At 36.6% G+C, this 23,296-nt stretch overlaps 1 protein-coding gene across 1 annotated transcript in view; it reads left to right on the top strand.

Annotated features, from left to right (window-relative positions):
* Positions 1 to 23,296, top strand: part of UTP20 (UTP20 small subunit processome component) — a 94,203-nt gene that overhangs the window by 45,652 nt on the left and 25,255 nt on the right. Inside the window, 15 exon segments of the mRNA XM_065888442.1 lie at positions 1,800 to 1,966; positions 3,633 to 3,841; positions 8,290 to 8,433; positions 9,027 to 9,106; positions 12,010 to 12,238; positions 12,745 to 12,887; positions 14,105 to 14,192; positions 15,056 to 15,199; positions 15,396 to 15,446; positions 15,551 to 15,703; positions 17,024 to 17,179; positions 17,514 to 17,654; positions 18,246 to 18,383; positions 22,077 to 22,216; positions 22,473 to 22,555. Coding sequence (XP_065744514.1) covers positions 1,800 to 1,966; positions 3,633 to 3,841; positions 8,290 to 8,433; positions 9,027 to 9,106; positions 12,010 to 12,238; positions 12,745 to 12,887; positions 14,105 to 14,192; positions 15,056 to 15,199; positions 15,396 to 15,446; positions 15,551 to 15,703; positions 17,024 to 17,179; positions 17,514 to 17,654; positions 18,246 to 18,383; positions 22,077 to 22,216; positions 22,473 to 22,555 — 2,066 coding nt within the window.

The raw sequence follows: 23,296 nt of genomic DNA, 5'->3' as shown, positions 1-23,296 counted from the left end.
GTTTTTTCCCCCAGTTATTTATTTATTTATTATTACTGAATATTTATAATATTGTGTTAGTTTCAGATGTACAGCAAAGAGATTCAGTTATACAGTTTCCTGTGCTATACAGTAAATCCTTGTTGCTTATCTATTTTATGTATAGTAGTTTGTATCTGTTAATCCCCAACTCCTAATTTATCCTCCTCCCCCTCCCTTTCCCCTTTGGTAATCGTAAGTTTGTTTTCTATGCCTGTGAGTCTGTTTGTTTTGTATATAGATTCATTTGTATTATTTATTAGATTCCACATATAAGTGATATCATTTAATATTTGTCTTTGTCTGACTTACTTCACTTGGTATGATAATCTCTAAGTCCATCCATGTTGCTGCCAGTGGCATTATTTCATTCTTTTTTATGGCTGAGTAATATTCATATATATATATATATACACACTATATATATATATATATATATATATATATATATATATATATATATATATATACACACACATATGTTTATATATACACACACACCACATTTTCTTAAACTAGTCATCTGTCGCTGGACACTTAGGTTGCTTCCATGCCTTGGCTACTGTAAATAGTGCTGCTGTCAACATTGGGGTGCATGTGTATTTTCAGAAAAATTAAGAGTTTTCTCCAGATATATGCCCAGGAGTAGGATTGCTGGTCATAAGTTAGCTCTATTTTTAGTTTTTAAGGAACCTCCATACTGTTCTCCATAGTGGCTGCACCAATCTACATTCCTACCAACAGTGTAGGAGGGTTCCCTTTTCTCTACACCCTCTCCAGAATTTATTATTTGTAGACTCTTTGATAGCCATTCTGACAGGTGTGAGGTGATACCTCATTGTGGTTTTGATTTGCTAGAAATGTTGTGTTTTTTGTTTTTAGGCAATATTGGTATGTAGTTTATTTCTCTTCCTTAATCCATCTTGATATCACAACTATACCACCTTCATAAATGAAAAAGGACTGTTTCCTTCTTTCTCTCTGCTGTGAAACTATATCACGGGGATTGTTTTTCCTTGGAAGTTTTAAAAATTCATCTGTAAAACTATGTGAGCTCCAAGTCTACTGATTTATTCAGGGTTTCTTAAGTTCCTTTTTCTTATTTATATGTGTGTTTTTGCCAGAAAATTACCCATTTAATTGAAATCTTTCCAGTTTCCTTATTTTACTTATAGTTATGCTCTTATTTTACTTCCTTTTAATCTATATATTCTTTAAATTTTTTTTTTTTTTTTTTTTGTGGTACGTGGGCCTCTCACTGTTGTGGCCTCTCCCATTGCGGAGCACAGTCTCCGGACGCGCAGGCTCAGTGGCCATGGCTCACTGGCCCAGCCGCTCCGCGGCATGTGGGATCTTCCCAGACCGGGGCACGAACCTGTGTCCCCTGCATCGGCAGGCAGACTCTCAACCACTGCGCCACCAGGGAAGCCCTAATCTATATATTCTTGTTTTCATTTTTCCTTGATTAGACTTACCTCTGGCTTGCCTAGTTTATTGCTTTTTTTCTCTTCCAAAGAACCACCTTCTAGCCATTGTCTTTATTATTTCCTTCTTCCTGCTTCCCTTAGCCTTGTGTTTGTTGTTGTTATTTTAAATTTCCATATTAAATATCTAATTTCTATTTTCATTCTTCCTTGTTTTAGAATGTATCCATTTAAATCTGTTGAGTTACTATTGTAGCCTTTTAGGAAAATGAAACAACTGTGTTTTAGGGTTAATGTGCAGATAAATAATGTTTTAGGATGAACGTGCAAACAAATAACATTCTTTGGACTTTTTAGAATTTTGTATGGCCGAATGAAGAATAAAACTGGGAGTAAAACTCAGGGGAAATCTGCTTCTGGCACCCGCATGTCCATCATTCTGAGGTTCCTCGCTGGGAGCCAGCCTGAAGAGATCCACATATTCTTAGACCTGCTGTTTGAGCCTGTGAAGCACTTCAAGAATGGTAGCTATCAACTAGCTGCCGCTCTGCATGCGTGTTGTCTGCTCAGACCTCTGCTGTCTCAGGCTGTTTCCCACGCTCTTGGGCATCTTTCTTAGGGGGTCACTCTTCCTAATCTCGAAGGTGGTCTTTTTGCTGACACAGTTTTTTAAAAACTTTGATTGAATTAGGTGGAGCTAACAAATGATCCTGGGGATTATCGTCATCCCTGTGCTAATAAGCCCCTGATTACAAAATGTGTATTTTTTGTTGTTATTGTACATTTAGGCCATTTGAAAAATGATGCTTATCCATATATGATGAATAAGTTTCTCCTTAGAAACTTAAAGCATGCTGCAAAATTAATCTTAATAGTCTTGGCATGTATTCATTCACTGAATCGCTCATCTATTGCATAATGATTTGTTGAATACCTCCTGCACCCCAGACACTCTGTTGAATATAGAAAAATGAATATTTGTAATCTCTGCTCTGAGCCTCACGGTCTAAACATAGTGGATTAGTAAGTATATACAATGAGCTGTGATGCTCTGTGGTATGTTCTCCAGTATGCGATCTTAGTAATTAATAGTGATAATAATGGCTAACATTTACTGAGTTCCTACTTCATGCCAGACATTATGACAGGCCCTTTACGTATAACTCAGTTGACTGTTAAAACGGCCACATTAGGTTTCAGTACTTGGTTGTCCCCATTTTATACATAAGGAGACTGAGGCTTAGAGAGGTAAGTGTTTTGCCCATGGTAAACCTGGTATTTGAACACAGATATTCCTGACCATAGTACTTCTGCTCCAGTCTTAAAATTGCTTTGTTTTGGGCAAACATAGATATGTATTTATAGGGTAATGTGTTACTTCCCCCCCCCCCCTCGGGGGGTGGGGGAGGGGAGGGGATAATAGATATAGCTATTAAAAGCTTTTCTTTCAGTGTAATATGGTCCTGTGAAGGAAGTTGGCTGTAACGAATAGAAGAGTTTTTGTTCAGTGTAATAGCCTCTGTTGTAAGAGTAGCTATTAATGATACCCTTATGGATAGACTGTTTTGATGTATGAATCAGTAAGCTCATGATCTCGTACCAGTTGGTTTGAAGTAAAGCTCAAGCAATAACAATTCAAGTCTTTTAAGTAAATTATGAAATCAGTATGGTACCTGTTTATAAAGGACCATTGTTTTATTTATTTATCAGGGGCTGCAAGAGAAATAAAACACTTGATTCTCAGCCTTAAAGGAGCTTATAATGTAATAAGACATTTTCCTGGAAACTGCTGAAGATAGCATAGTCCATGAAAGCTGAGAGGGAGAAAATGTGTGGAAAGTTGATAGACGGAATAAAATGGAATTCCTTAGGTTTTGAGGAACAGTATAAATAGGGTGAGAATTGGGCTTAGAGGCTTAGTTCTGTCACAAGTTTCTTACTTTCCTTTACTCCTCAGTTTCCTCATCTATAAAATGATAGTAATAAAAGCCATCACATCTAGCTCATTGAATGTTGGGTAAGAATCAAAAGGAGAAAAAATACAAGTAAAGTACATTATCATCTGTAAATCATTATAACAGTAGAAAATGCTGTATTATTGAGGGAAAGTGAAAGGAAGCTATAATTATAAATAGTAACAAACTAATGTTTCCCTTCACATGTTATCTCTGCTCCTCTCTGTTTCACTAGGAGAATGCCATTCTGCTGTCATTCAAGCAGTAGAAGATTTGGATTTGTCTAAAGTTCTTCCTTTGGGTCGTCAGCACGGTATCTTAAATAGCCTTGAGATAGTATTAAAGAACATTAGTCATCTGATCAGTGCATACTTACCAAAGATTTTGCAGATACTGCTCTGCATGACCGCAACTGTATCCCACATCCTTGATCAACGAGAAAAGGTGAGAGAGATTCACTTTACAACGCTTTCTTCTTGGGTAAAAGTCTGTGTCTTACTTGGGAAATTGGTTGGGGCCTGAATATCTAACATCCTTCTAGGTTAATTCTTTCTTATGTAAAGTATCTCTTTATTTATTTTTTTTTTAAGTATTTTTCTTTCTTTTTTTAAATTTAATTTAATTTCTGTATTTATTTATTTTTGGCTGTGTTAGGTCCTCGTTGCTGCGCGTGGGCTTTCTCCAGTTGCGGCGAGAGGGAGCTACACTTCATTGCAGTGCGTGGGCTTCTCACTGCAGTGGTTTCTCTTGTTGCGGAGCACGGGCTCTAGACGCGTGGGCTTCAGTAGTTGTGGTGCGTGGGCTCAGTAGTTGTGACTCGTGGGCTCTAGAGTGCAGGCTCAGTAGTTGTGCCTCACGAGCTCTAGAGTGCAGGCTCAGTAGTTGTGCCTCACGAGCTCTAGAGTGCAGGCTCAGTAGTTGTGGCTCACAGGGTTAGTTGCTCTGCGGCATGTGGGATCTTCCTGGACCAGGGTTCGAACTCGTGTCCCCTGCATTGGCAGGCGGATTCTTAACCACTGCACCACCAGGGAAGCCCAAGCATCTCTTTAAAATGGCCTTCCCTACAATGGGAATCTTCACTGTTATAAATATTTATGAATAGCTAGAAAATGCAGATTATAGCAAGTGTCTATTTAAAAAGGAGGTGAAATGATAGGTAGGGAGTTAGTTCTGTATACATCTCAGAACAAAGTCAGAGGTAGTTGAGCTGATGTTTCTTAGATCTTAATTTCAGGAACATAAAAGTGTAGGACATCTTCTAACATTTAATTCAAAGTGATTGGATAATGAATAGAATACTGTTAGCACTGTCCTTGTTATTTTGAGACAGAGTTCCCCTCTTTTAAAGGTAAATGCTTGCCTATTGTAAGTGTAATGTTTTAAATAAAGGTAAGTAGCAAGATAGGGCAAGACAAGTCAGCTAGCTAACTGCCAGGAGGCTTCGTGAGTTGGTGCTTAGGAAATGTTTTCTGAATTATATTCAAGACTATATTTATGTTTTGTTGAAACAGGTATGTGGACATAAGTATACACATTGGAGTTTAGGGAAACTTAATGTTTTTATGGACTGACTGAAGGCTTGTTGGAGAAAATGGGACTTGAAGTGAAAACCCAGACTCAGATATCTGCTGTCGATTCTCAGTTAATGACAAATAGGCACAGTTTTGATTTGGCTAAAATTCATCTCATTTGTTTTAGGGATATGCCTGATGAACTGCCTCTCAAATACATAACTAAAAATTGACAGCCAAAGTTTAACACTGTTTTTTCAGGCTACGCATGGGTATAAATCTGCTTTAGTAATGAAATAATATTCTCTGGTTAACAAGATCTACAGATTGAGAATACACCTTCCATTTTGCTAGGCACTATTTTATTTTCATCATTCTTTCATTCATTCCTTCAACAAATGTTAAATGAGCCCCTGCTGTTTGTCAGGCACTGTACTAAGGTTTGGGATGAAGCAGCAAACAAAAGTTCCTGTGCATTTAATTATACAGTAAATACTTACTTCACACCTACTATCTCCCAGACATTGTTGTAGGTGGAGAACGAGATGGTAAGGACTCCGTTTCTTGGGGAGAAGATTATAGATAAATACAAAAATAATCAGAATAATGCCAGATGGTAAGTTCTAAGAGGAAAATAAACTCCGGAGCCTCCTCTGCAGATCTCTTAAAATCCTCCTCTGTGTCACTGTCTCCTCTCCAGTACTCTGCTCTGTGACTTCTAGCCACCTTGGCCTCCCCAAGTCGCACAACTGTCTCCTCATTTGAAGAAGATTGTTGGATTCTCCCTGGGCTCTTCCTTTCCACACCGAGGCCTGAAACTCTGCAGGCAGGAAGCCGGGGACTGTGTAGGACTCATCTCATCTGTTTCCCCTCTCTCAGGGATTACTGTCCTCTGTTGCCTGCTGTCCAGTGTCCAGAAATCATTGTTTCATATATTCTATTCAGCTTTTTAGTGTCTTGAGAGGGCAGGATAAAATCTGGTCCCTGTCACTCCATCTTGACTAGAAGCAGTAAAACCACGCAAAAGGAGCAGGCAGAACAGTCCTCTGACTTAACACAGGGCTGGGAACAGCTCGTGTTCCCAACAGCCAGAGCAGAAACCTCATGAGACCTGGGGCATCAGGGAGAGTCCTTGGACGGGGATTGCCTCAGTAGTGGAGCCAGATTTAGCCCAAGCATAAAGGCTGCTATGACACCACTAACAAAGCTTAAGAAGATCAAACCTTTTCCTAATAAATTAACTGCATCCCTGTTCAGAAACTTCTAGGTGATTTAAATGAAACTAGAATTCACAGTGTCTGACATCTAGTCAGGTATTACCAGACATGCAAAGAAAGGAAGATTTTGCCCATAATGAAGAGAAAGACCAGTGGATAGAAGCAGACCCAGAAATGACACAGGTAGTAGAATCAGACAAGGACATTAAAACAGCTGTTAGAAATACACTCCATATATTCACAGAAGTAGAGGAAGGCATGAGCATGTTAGGGAAAGACATGAAGCTGTAAAGAATTTAAAATGAGGGAATGTGGTAGGAAGTGACCCATCTGGAGGTGGATGGGTGCTGCTCTTACTAGAGTGTTCAGGGCCACCTCTAAACAGGGGATATTTGAGCTGACACCTCCCCAGCCACTGGAAGAACATTTCAGGCAGAGAAAATGACTAGTAGTACAGAGTCCTGAGGTGGAACATTCTTGACACATCCTGAGAAGAGACAGAAGGCTGAGGTGGCTAGAGCACAAGGAGCAAGATGTGTAAGATGAGGTCAAGAGGTGGGTAGGGCCTCGTAGGCTATGATGAGGAGCTGGATTTACTCTGAAGTGTACTCGGAAACCTCTGAGAGGTTTGAAAGCAAGGGAATGATAAGGTCAGTTTGATGTTCCAAAACTTGCTTTGCTTGGTGGAAAGAGGCTGTGTAGGGCCAGGAGTGGAAGCTGAAAAGGGGTCTTAGAAGTTTTTTTTGTCTGTGTTACATGAGAGCTTCAGGGCCATAGGGAGAATTGTGTGAGAATTTTAGTTTTTACCTTATAGTGAGGGATAGTGACTACCTATACATGGCTATGTTAAGTCATGAAATGTTACAGGTTGTATAAACCCTCGGTAAGCCCTCTGACTTTCTGGTTAACTTAGAAGGCGTTACTCAGGAATGCAGCCTTTCTCCTGAGTCAACAATCAGTAACTCAAAGGATCATTAATGCAATTTCACAGTTCATTAGACAGTGAGGTGCTAGCCTTCCAGACACGTAGGAGCTTTCTTTTCTGTTCTGTTCTTTTTTTTTTAATTCTTGGAAAAGTCCAAGGAATTCCTTGAGGTTCTGTAATGAATTATTGCACGGTAATATGCTCAAGTGAGTTAAAGTTCTACATTTGTGTGTTTGAGCTAAGTTACACATTTACTTTTTTGTATCTTTCAGATCCTCCAGGGCATTGACTGACACTGAAATAGGGGTCTTGAGGGTTCTTGAGGGTCGTTTTGGTTTGGGTTTGTTTTTGTTTTGTTTTGTTTTGTTTTTATACATTTAAGCAATGAGGTACTTCGTAAATGTCCATAAACTCAGTCATATGGACTGTTCCTCTAGGAATTAAAGTCTCCAGTTGCTCATTTTCAGGATTTTTCTCCAGTTTACTCAACAATTACTGAGAAGTCTGGGCAGCTGATTACAAAAGAGAAGAGTACATGCAGATCCTACTTGATTGGATGGGAATAGGGGAAAGGGAGGGGTCTGATTTGATGTCATGTTTGCCAAGGTTGGTTTCTTACTACTCCGGGGGATCATGATACCATGTTTTTTCAAATGTCAGTAATAGTTTCTATTTTTCACCAAACATGATCTAGCAGATAATGAAAATATTGCCAGTAGAATTGAAGCAGAACAGAATGACTTGTAATTGTGTCACCTTCTTATGCTTGCCTGTCGTCTCCTCTCTTTGTAACTTGTATAATGAGATAATCAGCTAAAAGTGAATGGTAGAAACTTGATGGGTATGTGAACTATCATGATTCCTCAGACTTTTGCATAGCAAAGCAATGGCATCCCTGTTCATATTCTCTTGAATTTAAAATGTATAGTTTCAGAAAAGTAAAACAATGTAGAATACAAAACAGCTGTTCCCACTGAGATTTTGTTTTGCCCTAAGGACACAGTGTGATTTTACTGGGCCTGATAATAGAACACATCTCACCACTTGGTTTTTTTAAGTATGCTTTCCCCTCTTGTTCAATAAGGAAAGCAATATGACTTACTCAGTTGGCGTTTCCATGTGGATCAGAGCTTCATAACAGGATCCCAGCTTGATTCTTCACCACCTGAGCAGGAGTGCCGCCCTGAGGAGTCAAGAAAAAAAGCGATATCTTTTTAATAGAAGATCTTTATTTTACAGATACAGCTGAGGTTTATTAACCCACTGAAAAATTTAAGACGTCTTGGAATCAAAATGGTAACTGATATCTTTTTGGACTGGGAGTCCTATCAGTTCAGAACAGAAGAAATTGATGCTGTATTTCATGGTGCAGTTTGGCCCCAGGTAAAGCTTGATTTCTCTGTTCTGCCTGGATACCTTCTGCTTTTTCCTTTAATACTGCTTCACCAGCACGGTCTGCACCCAGCCACGAATGCTAATCTGGGTCTTTTCTTTCACATCAAGCCTTTCTTTGCTTCTGCAAGTTTTAGAACACTTTTCTTTGCCTCCACTACCACCTAAAGCTCCAGAGCTAGTTTCTCCAATACCATAGCGTTTATACTTAAGGCTAATTTGAATATGACTGTTGTCTCTTAAGCAAATGTAACCTAACTTTTGTAGCACCTCACATAGTATGCCTTTGGGTTTTGACGAGCATGAGGAAGAATACACAGGGTTTTTTCTTATTTCCTTGTTTGATTTCTCTGGTTGTCCCCACTTGGTGATGATAACTGGTGTAGTTATAGCTAAGACTGTAGGAGAGACTTGATTTTAGGAAAGATTTCTCACTACTCAGTTTGTCCTTTAAATGCTTATCTCTTGGCTCTTTTATCCTCTGGTGTGATTTCTGTTCTTGTTCTGCTTTTCAGTTGTTTGGTTTTTTTCTACAATTCTGTGTATGTTCTTATTTTGTATTCTGTTTTTATTTTGTGTCCTAGATCAGCAGGCTTGGATCTGAGAGTCAGTATTCTCCTACTCCTCTGCTGAAGCTAATTAGTATCTGGTGCAGAAATGCAAGGTATAATCTTTTTTTTTTTTTTTTTTTTTGCCTTTAAAAAGGGCAGTGTTTTAGACTGACTGGTCAAGGGAACTGGTAACGTAATTTATGCTCTTTCCACACAGTGACCTACTTTCAGTGCAGTTAAAAAGAATAAGGCAGTTGAATCTCAAAATGCATAGTTTGAAGAAAAGTACAAGTTGCTGAATAATAGGTGTAGTGTGTTCCAGGAAAAATGCTTTTATATGTGTATGTATGTGTGTATAAATACAAAATGAAATAGAAAATGGATCAAGGCTACATGAGAAACAATGTCACCATAGCAAGTGGAGGTTTGATGAGCTGGAGTGGGGAAGGGAGACTTTTCATGATATATCTTTGGAGTGTTTGAATTACTTACAGCAATAAAAAAAAGGAAAAAATAGATAAAACAACATTTTGCAATTTAATATAAATTAAAATTGTAGAGTGTATATTATATCAAGACTTACACATTTTTAGCTATTTTTACAATTTCATTAAAACTTGAAAATTAGGGATTTCCCTGGCGGTCCAGTGATTAGGACTCTGTGCTTCCACTACAGCGGGCCCAGGTTCCATCCCTGGTTGGGGAACTAATATCCCTCAAGCTGTGTGGCATGGCCAAATAAAAAGAATTGAAAATTGAAAATCAGTAGTATTGGGGGGCTTCCCTGGTGGTGCAGTGGTTAAGAATCCACCTGCCAAAGCAAGGGACATGGGTTCGATCTCTGGTCCTGGAAGATCCCACATGCCACAGAGCAACTGGGCCCATGCTCCACAACTACTGAGCCTGTGCCCTAGAGCCTGTGAGCCACAACTACTGAGCCCACGCTCTGCAGCTACTGAAGCCCGTGTGCCTAGAGCCCATACTCCTCAACAACAGAAGTCACCACAATGAGAAGCCCGCACACCGTAATGAAGAGTAGCCCCCGCTCGCCGCAACTAGAGAAAGCCTGCACACAGCAACAAAGACCCAGCGCAGCCAAAACTAAATAAATTTTTTAAAAAAGAAGAAAATTAGTAGTATTGGGATTGATATGGCTGTTCTTCCAATGTGTAGTGATTGTATCAGCAGTTTGATTTGACCTGGCAAAGGGAAAAACAGATGTGAAACACACTAGGTAGTTATATCATCACCCAAATATTACAATTTTGCATGTTTGCTTAAAAATAAAAGCTGATTTGTAATTCGCATTCTGTCATTTTCCCGGTTCCCACTTAAAAATTTCACAAGCTTTCTGGATTTTCTAGGTCATTGTCTTCTCTTCTTTGTAAAACTCCATCTAAATATGCATACAGCGCTAATGGTCACAAATCAGTATCCTTTTGTGGACATTATGAGCCATTTACAGAACCTTCATCTACTGATGGTTCAGAGATGCTGTGTTACAGACCAAATGAATATTTGCTGAAGAATGTGGGAACTTTCAGTAAAGTTGGGAATGTGAGAAACCTATTTTGTTTATCTCAGTGATGGAAACAGACTTAAGTTTGCCCTGGTCTATTTTGAAGAATGAAAGATAGAATAAAATAAAATGTGTTTATTGTTGATTCAGTGATGTTAAAATCTTGGCATCAGTTTTTACAAAATTGGGATCATACCTTATAGCTAGCTTTTGATTTTGTTTTTTTCATGTAAATTATGTCACGAACGTTTCCCCGTGTCATTAAATAGTCTTCAAAAACAATACCTTGCCATTGGCTTCCTCAGGAAAGCCTGTTTTATTTTTACTGTCATAAGGGCTCTTTTCATTTATTTCCCAATCTGAGAAAGCAATTTCATATCTTGCTTTTTCATTGGACATTTATAAGCAGCACTTCATAGGCATACTTGAAAAATATTTTATAGTTGTGTCATTGTTAATACAAATAAGCCATGAAGGACTTTCATCCAAGAAGACTTTACAGTGGTGACTTGGTTTATATGTTAGTTGGGTCCTTACTCAAGTATAGATCCGCATCATTGGATGCCACCTCATTGTCTTCTACAATTTCTCTCTCGTTGACAATGGACATATGATATGTAAAGTATCTTGCTTGGTGCCTGCGCATACTATCCCCAGTATCTGTTGGACAAAGATGTACGAGTATAACCTCTTAGAACTGTTCTTTCAGTCTCTCAGGACTAAGTATGTTAAAGTGCTTGAGCTCTTTTTCCAGTGATGATGAATTGGTAAAGCCAAACTATTTGAATTTTTTCAGTTTGGCCTTCCTACTGATTGTTAGGATTGCATCTCTGGCTGTAAAACAATTGCTAGTTTGCCCGTGGCTGGAAAGCTTTTGTGTTCTCTACCTTTTTGGGTATCGTTCGTGTGAGTCTTTCATTACTGGAGATGGATTCATCTCCCTCCCTTGACAAATGATCCTAATCTGAATGTTGCATATCCTAATTCAGCAAATATTTGTTTGGTCTGTGGTCTGTACTCCTAATTTTCATGTTGTAGTACATGGCTTTTATGTGAGCATATAAACATTCATATTCTAGAAGGCTTATAATTGAAAAATAGCCTGTCTTTAATACATTTCTTTTAGAACTAGGGCTTAGACTGCAGTTCACAGCTCAGGTCTATGACTTATTAGCTCATTGGCTTCAGACAGTTCTCAATTTCTTCATCTGTAATGTGGAGATAAGGATACCACCTTAACATAGAGATGTTGTGAGGATTAAATGAGAAATATACATAAAGTGCGTAGATAATAATAATGGTTGTATGGTGCCTGGAATTATTATCCATCAAATTTTAGATTTTAAAGTAATTTCCCTTCTGAGTAATCTTATTAACATTCATATGCACACATACACATATATATTCATTAAACTCTATGAAAATTCATATGGAACATGTTTTTAGAAATAAACGTATTGAAAAAGAAGATGACTATTTTAGTGTTTTTTCTTGCAGATATTTCCCTTTCCTGGCTAAACAGAAACCTGGGCACCCGGAATGTGATATCCTGACCAATGTTTTTGCGATTCTCTCAGCAAAGAACCTCTCTGAAGCCACAGCTAGTATTGTGATGGAAATAGCCGATGACCTTCTTAGCCTTCCAGATTTTGAACCCACAGAAACAGTTTTGAGCTTACCGGTGACAGGATGTGTATACACAGAAAGTGCAGATGGTATGTAAGCTGTACAGAGCAAACGATTCTTATACTTCTGAGGTATCATTTGTGCCCTCAGAATGGAAAAGTTGATAGAATCTGACTCTTTTTATAACTTACGCTATTAGAAGAGTTTCTTTTCTCTAGGAATTAATACCAATTTATATAAGCTGAATTTTCTTTGCAGTAGGTAGAAATGCGGATTATTTACGCTCCAGAAAGCTCAACTATCCTTCAGGACATTATCAGATGATTTCCACTGTCATGTCTCTGAATTCTTACCATATTATCCTAACAGTTCTCTTACTACTACCCAAAATGGTTTAAATCCTCAAGGGTCTCATATAAAATTTTAATTTAGCTACTGATATAGATGTTTTGACTAAGAAGAAAGTTATTTAATATTTAGAGTTGAAATATATTAAATTTTCATGGTAATTGAGTGCTTTCCTTTTCTGTCATTAGGAAGATATTGTACAGTTAGCTTTTAAGAGCATAGTTACTTAAAATCAGTACATTTATCACTGTTTCAGAGTCTATCACGATAGGAGGACGATTAATTCTACCTCGTGTACCTGCAATTCTCCAGTATCTCAGCAAAACCACAATAAGTGCAGAAAAGGTGAAAAAGAAGAAGAATAGAGCACAAGTCAGTAAGGAACTGGGCATTCTTTCAAAGTAAGTGATACATTGGTCCTTAAAAGATAACATTACCACCTGTAGCTTTAATTTTTTTAATTATGCTTGGTTTTTCATTTGTTTTAACAAGGTAATAAGCTAAAAAAGTTTTCAGTATTTTAAATGTCCTTCATTTTTAAGTTAATATAGAATTCTCTTTCTCTGCTGGAATAAACCTTTTATGACATCTGCCTTTATTTTATTATAAAAGATAACAGACTTTTCAAAATTCTAAGGTAGACTAATAGGTTTGCCTGTTTATTAGCCTTTACGTATTTTGTTCAATTAAAATTTCGAGTTATGTGAGATCACATAGTTGTGATTTTTTTTTTAAGTGTGATTGATAAAAATAATTTAAAAGAGCAGGTTGCTGTATTTGTTCTTCTAAGAGTCAAGAAGATCTTGCAAGGGTTTTTAAAGATTCTCTTTAAAGATTCTCTACATACTGCTAGACCTGGTAATATACAATTGTGATTTCTACAAAGTGCCTGGTTAGTGAATCTGAGTGCACAAAATGATTCTATCTTAAAATCTAAATTGTTACAGGACTTAGTTGTTGAAAGTTTATTTTTTCTGTTACTTTCAGCAACAATAAAAAAATGATATATTAGAATCTTCCAGGAACTTCTTTTAAATGTTTTATTTATACTAGTGTATTTCTAAGTTTTGCAGAACGGGAAGCCATGGGAAATATACTTACTAAATTTTATCATAGGCTACGTGATAGTGAGAAGATGATGAGTGATTAGGCACCAGAAAGACTAGGCTTGAAAGACCTGCTCTGTGACATCAACTTCTCTGAGCCACAGTTTTCTCTGGGCAAAGTGGGGTTAATAATGCCTACATTATAGGGCTGTTTTGGGAGTTATATGGAAATGTGTATAAAACCTAAAACAAGTCTTAGCACCTAAAATGTTGTTTCCTTGCGAAATAAGTAATTATCAATTACTAATTATAGGATTGGAGTTTACTATAACCCACCTACACAATCAGATATTACAAAAGCAATAGAATAGTAGCCACCAACCTGAAGTTGGAGGGAAATAAGAGTGGGCACTGCTAAATAACTGAGTTAAGCTTTTTACACATACACACATACTTAAAAGCCACCTGGGTCTTTCATCACTGATTTTTTTTACAAAAAGTTTAACTTCTTGGAGAAATACTCTTAACTTATATATCTTCCTTACATATTCCATTTTTTTTTCCTTCTCCAGGATCAGCAAGTTTATGAAAGAAAAAGAACAAAGTTCTCTGCTCATTACACTGCTCCTGCCTTTCCTCCACCGTGGCAGTATTGCTCAGGCATGAATTCACAGCACATTTATTTGTCTTTGAAGTGGCACTTTATTTTTAGGTTTATTTGTAAACAATAATTTTATTGGTTAGATTCTGTGATGTATTTATCCCAGAGTATTTGTGAAAAGACTTCATACAGAAACATAAAATTGAAAACAGAGGAGAAAACTGGGGACAGAAAGAGGAATGGGGGCAGGCGAGAAGGTGGAGACCTCATCATCTACCATTACAGTAAAAGTCTCAAACCCTTTATTTTCCTTTGTTTAGCTTCTAATCCATTTCAGGATTTTTTCCCCTCTCTGACTTTGATCAATAACAAATCTGCAACCTGAGACACGCATTGATCTTAAATATGGTGACAGTGGCAAACTGAAAAGTCACTGTTTTAATATTCAGGCATAGTTTAGAGTTTCTGATGTGATTTTCAAACCATAGTTCAGTCTTGATTAAAAGAGTCTTCCCATTTTGCACACTCATTTATAAGGCCTTAGGAGTTATACTGAATGACTCCTACTCTATAGTAATTCAGTTTAGAAGACCACAGATTTGTGAACAACCAGAAGTGTGTATTTTTCCTCAGCAAGTTCATTTTTCTTGGCTCTTTAACTAGAAAATAGAAGAAATTATTTTTTAAAACCATGCATATTTCCTATTAGAATTAAAGGAAGAAACTGTTCATGGACACTATTATAGGTTTTTCGTTAAGTTAAAATGCTAAGAACTTTTAAAAGACTATGAAATAACTTTTCTAAGTACTACTACTTTTACTTCTTATTTATACTTGTTTTCTGTGCTGTAATATATTAAAGCCAATTTGACCAGTTTTATAAATTACTGAAATATGATTTCTCTCAATATTTTTTCTTAAGGATACAGAGGTTGATATTCTGGTGACAGTACAAAACCTGTTGAAACATTGTCTGGAGCCTACGAGCTTCCTCAAGCCTCTAGCAAAACTCTTCTCAGTTATTAAGAACAAGTTGTCAAGACAGTTGCTTTGTACAGTTTTCCAGGTCTGTAATATTCATTTTTACCCCAAAATCACCCCTTTTTCAAAAGATAGCTATGAAGTGGAATGCATATTAGCAGCTTGCTTGGTGCTGATATGATGTTTCCATATATATTTGAGTGTGGCAGGGAGTCAAAGGGAGGCAGGCAGACAAGTTAAGGTTTTATTCACTAATCATATATTGCCTTCATTCCTTTTAGACTCTTTCTGATTTTGATAGTGGATTAAAATACATTACTGATGTTGTCAAGGTAAGAAAGAAAATCTTATGTTTCTTTTGCTTCCAAAGTATTATTATCCCTTATTTAAGATTTATATACCTTCATTTATATGGTTTCAATGGCATTTCTTGTAGCTTAACGCCTTTGATCAAAGACATCTTGATGATATCAACTTTGATGTTCGCTTCTCAGCGTTCCAGACCATCACCTCTTATATTAAAGAGATGCAAACCGTGGACGTTAACTACCTAATTCCTGTTATGCATAATTGTTTCTATAACATGGAGGTAGGTTTTTATAGCAAAAATTTATGAATTTTTTAAATTGTTTTGATAATACGACTAAATGACCTAATTTCTTAATTTGGTTTGGAGGGGGATGGGATTTTTAATATAAAATTTCTTTTAGTTGTAGAATATTTTATTCGGCAAAGACCGTACTGTTATGCTCATGATTTGAAAGGCAGATATTTTGAATAAAATAATATATGTGGAAGCACTGTGAAAAGTCGAAAAGCTATGTATTAGAATAGGAAAATCCACAGAGACAGAAAGTAAATGAGTGGTTACCAGGAGCTGTGAGGGGCGGGAGGAACGGAGAGAGTGACTTCTAATGGGTTTCCTTTGGGGGTGATGAAAATGTTCTGAAATTAGATAGTGGTGACGGTTGTAAAGCCTTCTGAATATACTGAAAACCATTGAATTGTACAATAAAAGGGTGAATTTCATAGTGTGTCAGTTAAATATCAATTTTTTAAGTTATGTAACTATATTATTTAACAGTTTGCCCTCTTTTATTGATATAGTAGAAATAAAAGGGGTTTGCAACTATATTAAGTGCCATGTTGCTAAAATGACTTAAAACTCAAAAATGTGGAAAATGAAACCCTTGGTTAATAGTTAACTATGTAGTGACATCAGTAATCTTTTTGTGGCATTTTATAGTTGTTCATCTGATATTAAGGATTAAGTAATATAGGAAAAAGTAATCTCCTCATTTGGGCTCATTCTTCATATATCTTATCAAATTTCAACATGAGGGAACCTGAATCAATGCCTGGTTGGCTGAGTTGGGAATACTTTCTCTACACTCACAACCTACATTCCTTAAACCAGGAACTCTGAAGCAGCTAACCAGAATTATACCAGCCAACTGTGTCATTGTAAGTGATCACCTGATTCTGAATATTGAAAACTGGCTTTAGTGAACCTTTTGTTCTGTTTGCTTTGAGAAATAAAGCTAATTAAAAAACACATCTCTACATCAACTATACTTCAATAAAAAATGAAAAAAAGAAAAAAAATCCATGACAGATAAAATACCAAATTTCTAAATAAAGGCAAAATCAGTAATAAAAAAATAGTACCTCTCATAGTATTTTCTGAAATTACTGACACTTCTCAGTAAGCATGACTTTTCAGTCACTTACTGTATTCCTCACAACCCTATGTTCGGTTCTTCCTTAAGTATGAAGTACCTGTGGGACATTTCTTAGTAGAGAGTTTTATACAGAACAGTGGCTAAATATTATAAACTCTTTCATTGGGAAATAATATTCAATATTATAGTTATTATACAGAATAATTTGGGTTTTTTCCTGTGTCCAGTTAGGAGACATGTCTTTAAGTGATAATGCAAGCATGTGCTTGATGAATATCATCAAAAAGCTTGCTGCTTTGAATGTCACAGAGAAAGAATATAGAGAAATCATTCATCGTTCACTCCTGGAGAAACTGAGGAAAGGATTGAAGAGCCAGACAGAGGTATTGGGGTTTGCAATTAAGTACTACTATCTGTGGGTTTTGTTTTTGTTTTTGTTTTTCCCTACTTCTGCTATAGTTGTGTAGAAAAGCAGTCAGGCTTAGTACACTTAATTAAAATACTTGATTGTATAAATATTCAGCAAACTTTTAACAGGGGAGTAGGAACGGAGAAGAGGGCTGTCACTTCTGATTTTATACAGTTTGTTGTTTCAGTGGGGATGTTTTACTTTTTAAAAAATTGTAATGACTTTTTCGGTGTTTCTTTGTATTACCTAAGAAGCAAATTCTTTTTAAAATTAAAAAAAAAATTTTTTTCTCAACTCCATGTTTGCAGAGTATTCAACAAGATTATACCACGCTGCTTTCCTGTTTAATTCAAACCTTTCCAGATCAACCAGAATTTAAAGACTTGGTACAGCTAACTGATTGCCATGATCCAGAAATGGACTTCTTTGAGAATATGAAGCACATTCAGGTAGAAGACAATTCTGCTTTCTTTTTCTTGTCTATAAACAAGTGTTTCAAACCGTTCTGTCTCATTTAAAAAGATATATTTTAGGGAATTCCCCGGCTGTCTGGTGGTTAGGACTCCACCCTTTCACTGCCAAGGGCTGGAGTTCAGTCCCTGGTCGGGTATCTAAGACTCCACAAGCCGCACAGTACGGCCAGAAAAAAAAAAGGAAAAGGAAAAAAAAGAAAAAGATATATTTTAATTTTCCAAAAAGTTCTGAGCTTCTCATTCCTTGGTCTTTGTGATCATCAAATTTGCATAGGAGATGATTGTTTCCTGGGGTCTGATTTCCTCAGTGGTATCAGAAACCACAATAATAGTGTCACCTTTCCCTGCCATTCCCTAAGAAGGTTAAATGCTCTAGGATCCATTGGTAAAGAAATACTATGGATTATGTCTCTGAAAGCAAATCAAGGCACAAGTGTTTGCTCATGTAACACATGGACTATATTTCACTCTTTTAGTCTTTTCATGGAAGAGGAACATGATACTGAAATGGAGCTGGTTGTAGGTGAGATTATTCAGTGACTAATTCATATTTTATCTGACTCGTAGATCCACAGAAGAGCAAGAGCCTTGAAGAAATTGGCAAAACAACTAATGGAAGGCAAAATTGTGCTGTCTTCTAAATCTCTTCAGAATTACATCATGCCTTATGCCATGGCTCCAATTTTTGATGAGAAAATGATCAAGGTAGGGCATTAGATCTAGAAACCGGTAAGCTTCTCCTTGTACCATGACACACTTTTCCAAACCGTAGATGGGGTTGGTGGCATCCATACTGATGTTGACACCATAATTACAGTCCTAGAATAGTTCTAAAGCCCTTAAAATTGTGCCTGGCACTTGCTCTAAATATGGTGGCTATTTTTAGCTCACAAAGGCCAACCACAAAATGTTTCCTCACTTAGAAATGATCACATTACTAAGATGGCATACTATTATTTTTGTATCATAGGCCTTAATTCTCTTTGTTTTCCCAAATGGCTCATAAGAAATGAACTAAAACAACAGCTGCCTTTTCTTTAGCTCTATACCAGGTACAGACACAATACTAAGTACTTTAATATGTAATCTGATTTAATCCTCACAACAACTCAACCCTATGGGGTAGGGACTGTTATCATTGTTTTATAGGGGAGTAAACTGAGAATATGTGAGGTTATAGAACTTTCTCAAAAACATAGAGTCAGAACTGGTATTTGAACTCAGAATGTCTTCACTTTTATGCCTCATGGTGCATAAGAACAGTGCCTGGCACATGGTAAAGACTTGATAAATATTTAAGTCTATCTGAGATAATATCAGGATTTGTGACTTGAATTTATACTGTTGACTATATGATCTTGTTCAAGGATAGGTTTCCTCTATTATTTCAGGATATTCAAAAAATTTTTAAGAATTTCTAAAGTGGATAAAAGAATGCATCCCTAAATTCCAGTTTGAAGAGCCCGTAAGCAGCTCAGAGTTAGATGGCAGTAAAATAGGAAAGAGGTGTAGATGAAAAAAATAAATTATATTTAGCTTTAATTGGTATTGTTATGGTATACCTTTCTACAGTCTTTTATCTTTAGCCTATTTGTTATTTTACTTTTAAAGTTGGTTTCTTGTAGGTAGCATATAGCTGAATCTTGCTTTTTTTAATCCAATCTGACACTTTCTGCCTTTTAATTGGTTTTAGACCATTTGCATTTAATATGATTATTAATATGGTTGGGTTTAAATCTATGGTCTTGTTATTTATTTTGCATTTGTTCTGTTTTTTTCCTCTTTCCTCCTTTTCTTCTTCTATTGGATTAATTGGATATCCTTTAATGATTTTATTTTATCTGTTGGCTTATTAGTTATCTTTGTACTATTTTTTTTTGTAAGTTTTACCTGTATGTTAGTTTTAAACCACACAATACACTGTTGTTGTTTTGGCTTCAAACCATCAATTATCTTTTAAAGAGATCCTTAAAACTAAAGAAAAGATCTTTTGTATTTGCTTCCATATTATATCAGTAATTTCCAGTGCTCTTCATTCCTTTGTGTAGATGCAAATACTCATCCTGTATCATTTTACTTTTGACAGGAAGACTTTCTTTAAATTTTTTGTAGTGCAGGTCTACTGGTAATGGATTCCTTCAGCTTTTGTTTGTCCTTTCTCATCTTTGTTTTTGAAAGACAATGTTTCTAGGTATAGAATTCTAATTTCTCAGGTTTTGAGGTTTTTCCCAGTACTTTAAAGATATACTCTACTGATTTCTGGTTTATATTGTCTCTAAAGGAAGTCATTCTTTGTTCCTCTGAGTGGAATATATCTTTTTTTTTTCCTGGCTAGCTTTAAAATTTTCTCTTTATCACTGATTTTAAGCCATTAAATTATGATGTGCTTGTGCTTGGGGTTTGTTGAGCTTCTTGGATCTATAGATTTATAGTGTTTGTCAAACTTTGAAATTTTGGACCATTACTTCTTCAAAGATATTTTTGATTCCCGTTCTTGACTTTGGAGATTCCATTGTATTCCATTCCAAGTTGTCCCATAACTCACTAACACTCTTGTTTTTTTTTTAAATAGTCTTTCTTTTTTCCCTTCTGCGTTTCATTTTGTTTCATTTTTCTATTACCATGTCTTCAACTTCACTAATCTTTTCTTCTGCTCTGTCTAATCTACTGTTAATCCCATCCAGTGTATCTTTCCTCAGAATTGTTTTTTCCATCTCTAAAAGTTCAATTTGGGCCTTTTTCTTACATGTCTCTCCTTAATATGCCCATGCTTTCCTTTCCCTTCTTGATCGAATGGAATATATCAATAATTATGTCAGTTGTTTTAATATCTATGTCTACTATTAAGTCTGTATCATCTGTGTCATTTCTGTGTCCATTTCGATGGGTTGATTTTTCTTCTCATTAGAGTTATTTTCTGCTTCTTTGTATGCCTTGTAGCTCTCTTTCAGATGCCAGACATTGTGAATGTGACTTTGCTGGGTGCTGGATGTTTTTGTATTTAAGTGTTCCTGAGAATTTTTTTCAGATGCAGTTGGGCTACTTGTGAGTAGTCTGGTCCTTTTTCTTTTTTAAATTATTTATTTATTTATTTATTTTTGGCTGTGTTGGGTCTTCATTGCTGCACGTGGTCTTTCTCTAGTTGTGGTGAGCAGGGGCTACTCTTCGTTGCGGTGCACTGGCTTATGATTACGGTGGCTTCTCTTGTTGCGGAGTATGGGCTCTAGGCAAGCGGGCCTCAGTAGTTGTGGCATGTGGGCTCAGTAGTTGTGGCTCACCGGCTCTAGAGCACAGGCTCAGTAGTTGTGGTGCACAGGCTTAGTTGCTCCACGGCATGTGGGATCTTCCCAGACCAGGACTCGAACCCATGTCCCCTGCATTGGCAGGCAGATTCTTACCCACTGTAAGAAGGGAAGTCCTGTCTGGTCCTTTTGAGGCTGGCTTTTAAGCTCTGTCAGGCACAAGCAGCCTTTAGTCTGGTGCTTATTTGAACCTACCACTGAGGCACTAACTTTCTGAGTACCTGAATACCTACTGCTTCATGTATCATGAGGTTTTTTACTCTGGCTGATAGGAACATGATCTGTTCTCATCCCTGTGTGGTCTTAGATGAGTGTTTCATCTTTTCCTTTTTGGTGGTTCTTTCCCTGTCTCCTCCTTCCTCGTGTGTACTGATCAGTTCTCAGCTGAGGCTTAAGGAGCTCTTTCTCTGGGCAGCTTTTCTCTGTGGAGCTCTCTTCTGTCTGGTTCTCTGCCCTGAGGACTCTAGCTCCACAGCCTCAATTCTGCCCCCTTAACTCAGGGAGACATGGGGCCCTTTTTGGATTTCTTCTCATGTGCTATGACCTGACAGTTATCCCCACACAATGAATTGGGGTAACTATACAGCTCATTTCATTTGTTTCCTTTCTCTCAGGAGTCACTGTCCTGCACTATTAGATGTGCAAAGTCTGAAAACTGTTTCATATATTTTTGTCTGCTTTTCTGGTTTAAGGTGTGAGGGTAAATCCAGCTCCTGTTCTCCATTGTGGTCTGAAAGAGCTATCTCCGTTGCATCGTACTTACGAATGCTCAGCGGTGCAATCTGTAGTTGATTCTGACATTTGTCAACTTTTACACATTGAATTTACTTCATTCAGTCTGTAGGCTTGAACCAATCAGGGAGGTCTGAGTGGAATAGAAAACAAAATGTGTTAATATCCTTTAATGGGAGGAAGATGTCATTCCTTTCATTGACAGCATCTTTTCCTAGAGCTCGGGGAAAACAATGGAGTATAGTTTGGGCGTTCTTTCCTTTCTATAATTGCTGATCACCTACTGTCTAAGCTTTTTAATGCACCAAGTTAGCTGTGTAGTTTATTTGCAAATACTTACTGATGCTCTTGATTTGTTTTACAGCATGAAAATATAACCATTGCTGCCACAGAGGTTATTGGAGCTATTTGCAAACATCTCTCTTGGTCGGCATATATATATTACTTGAAACATTTCATTCATGTCTTACAGGCGGGACAGATCAATCAAAAGTTGGGTGTCAGGTATGGGCAAACTGCTTATTTTTGTTTTGTTGTTAAAATGTAAATTTTGGATTATTTTCTGAAACAAGCTTTGTACAATCTCAGTTTACTTTTACCTTGTATCAATGAGGTGATACTAAGACTTGTTAAACTGAAAAAATACCTAAGACTGGTAAAAATAATTTTAATGTTCATAAGTCTTTAACTTTCCTCTCTTTTTAATAGTCAAGTGATATTATTAATCAAATGAACATTTCTGTGAAAATTTTTTTAACAGTTTGCTAGTGATAGTGTTAGAAGCATTCCACTTTGACCACAAAACTCTGGAAGAACAAATGAGAAAACTTCAGAGGGAAGAGAGTAAGTTTTTTAAACTTTCTTAAACTAGATGTCCTTCCTATCCTTGGATACTTTATGATCATGAATTAAAGATAGCAAAATTCAGTTTACTCCCTTTTCCTGCTCTTGTAGCAGTGACCAGTGACCAGTGAATGAGTCAGGAGGAGGTTAAAATGAATGGTTTGAGTATTTTTGTAAAAAACTTATTTAACAGTAGAGAAGTCCAGACTAAATTGTATGGGTGAAAAAATCTGACCTGTAGATTATTTACACAGAAATTCAATTATATCACCTTAATGTGTAGAAAGAACGTTAAGCAGTGAATGCAAAGAAAGTCTAAGAATTAAAAATTAGAGCACAGTTAATGAAATATAAAGTAGATACAACAGAAAGGATCATCAAAAATAAAAATCAGTCTTTGAAAAGATCATAAATTGGCAAACCTCTGACAAGATTGACCAATGACAATAGAAGGCATAATAAATATTAGGAATTTTAAAAGATCACAGTTAAATGAAAAAGGTAAAATAACATTGTGATCTTTGCACTTATAAATTTGAATACTTGGGTGAAATGTTCAAATTCTTAGAAAAATAAAATACAAAAACTGACTTTAGAAGAAATAGGAAATCTGAATAGATCTCTAATGATTAAAGAAATGGAATCTGTAGTTAAAAATTTTCTTCTGATGAAAATGCCAGGTCTAGACTGTTTTATAGGCAAGTTTTACAAACACTCAAGGAATAGATCATTTCAACCTTA

This window comes from Phocoena phocoena, chromosome 11, assembly GCF_963924675.1.
Source record: "Phocoena phocoena chromosome 11, mPhoPho1.1, whole genome shotgun sequence".
Taxonomy (NCBI): Eukaryota; Metazoa; Chordata; class Mammalia; order Artiodactyla; family Phocoenidae; genus Phocoena; species Phocoena phocoena.
This window is presented reverse-complemented; position numbering and strand designations above follow the sequence as displayed.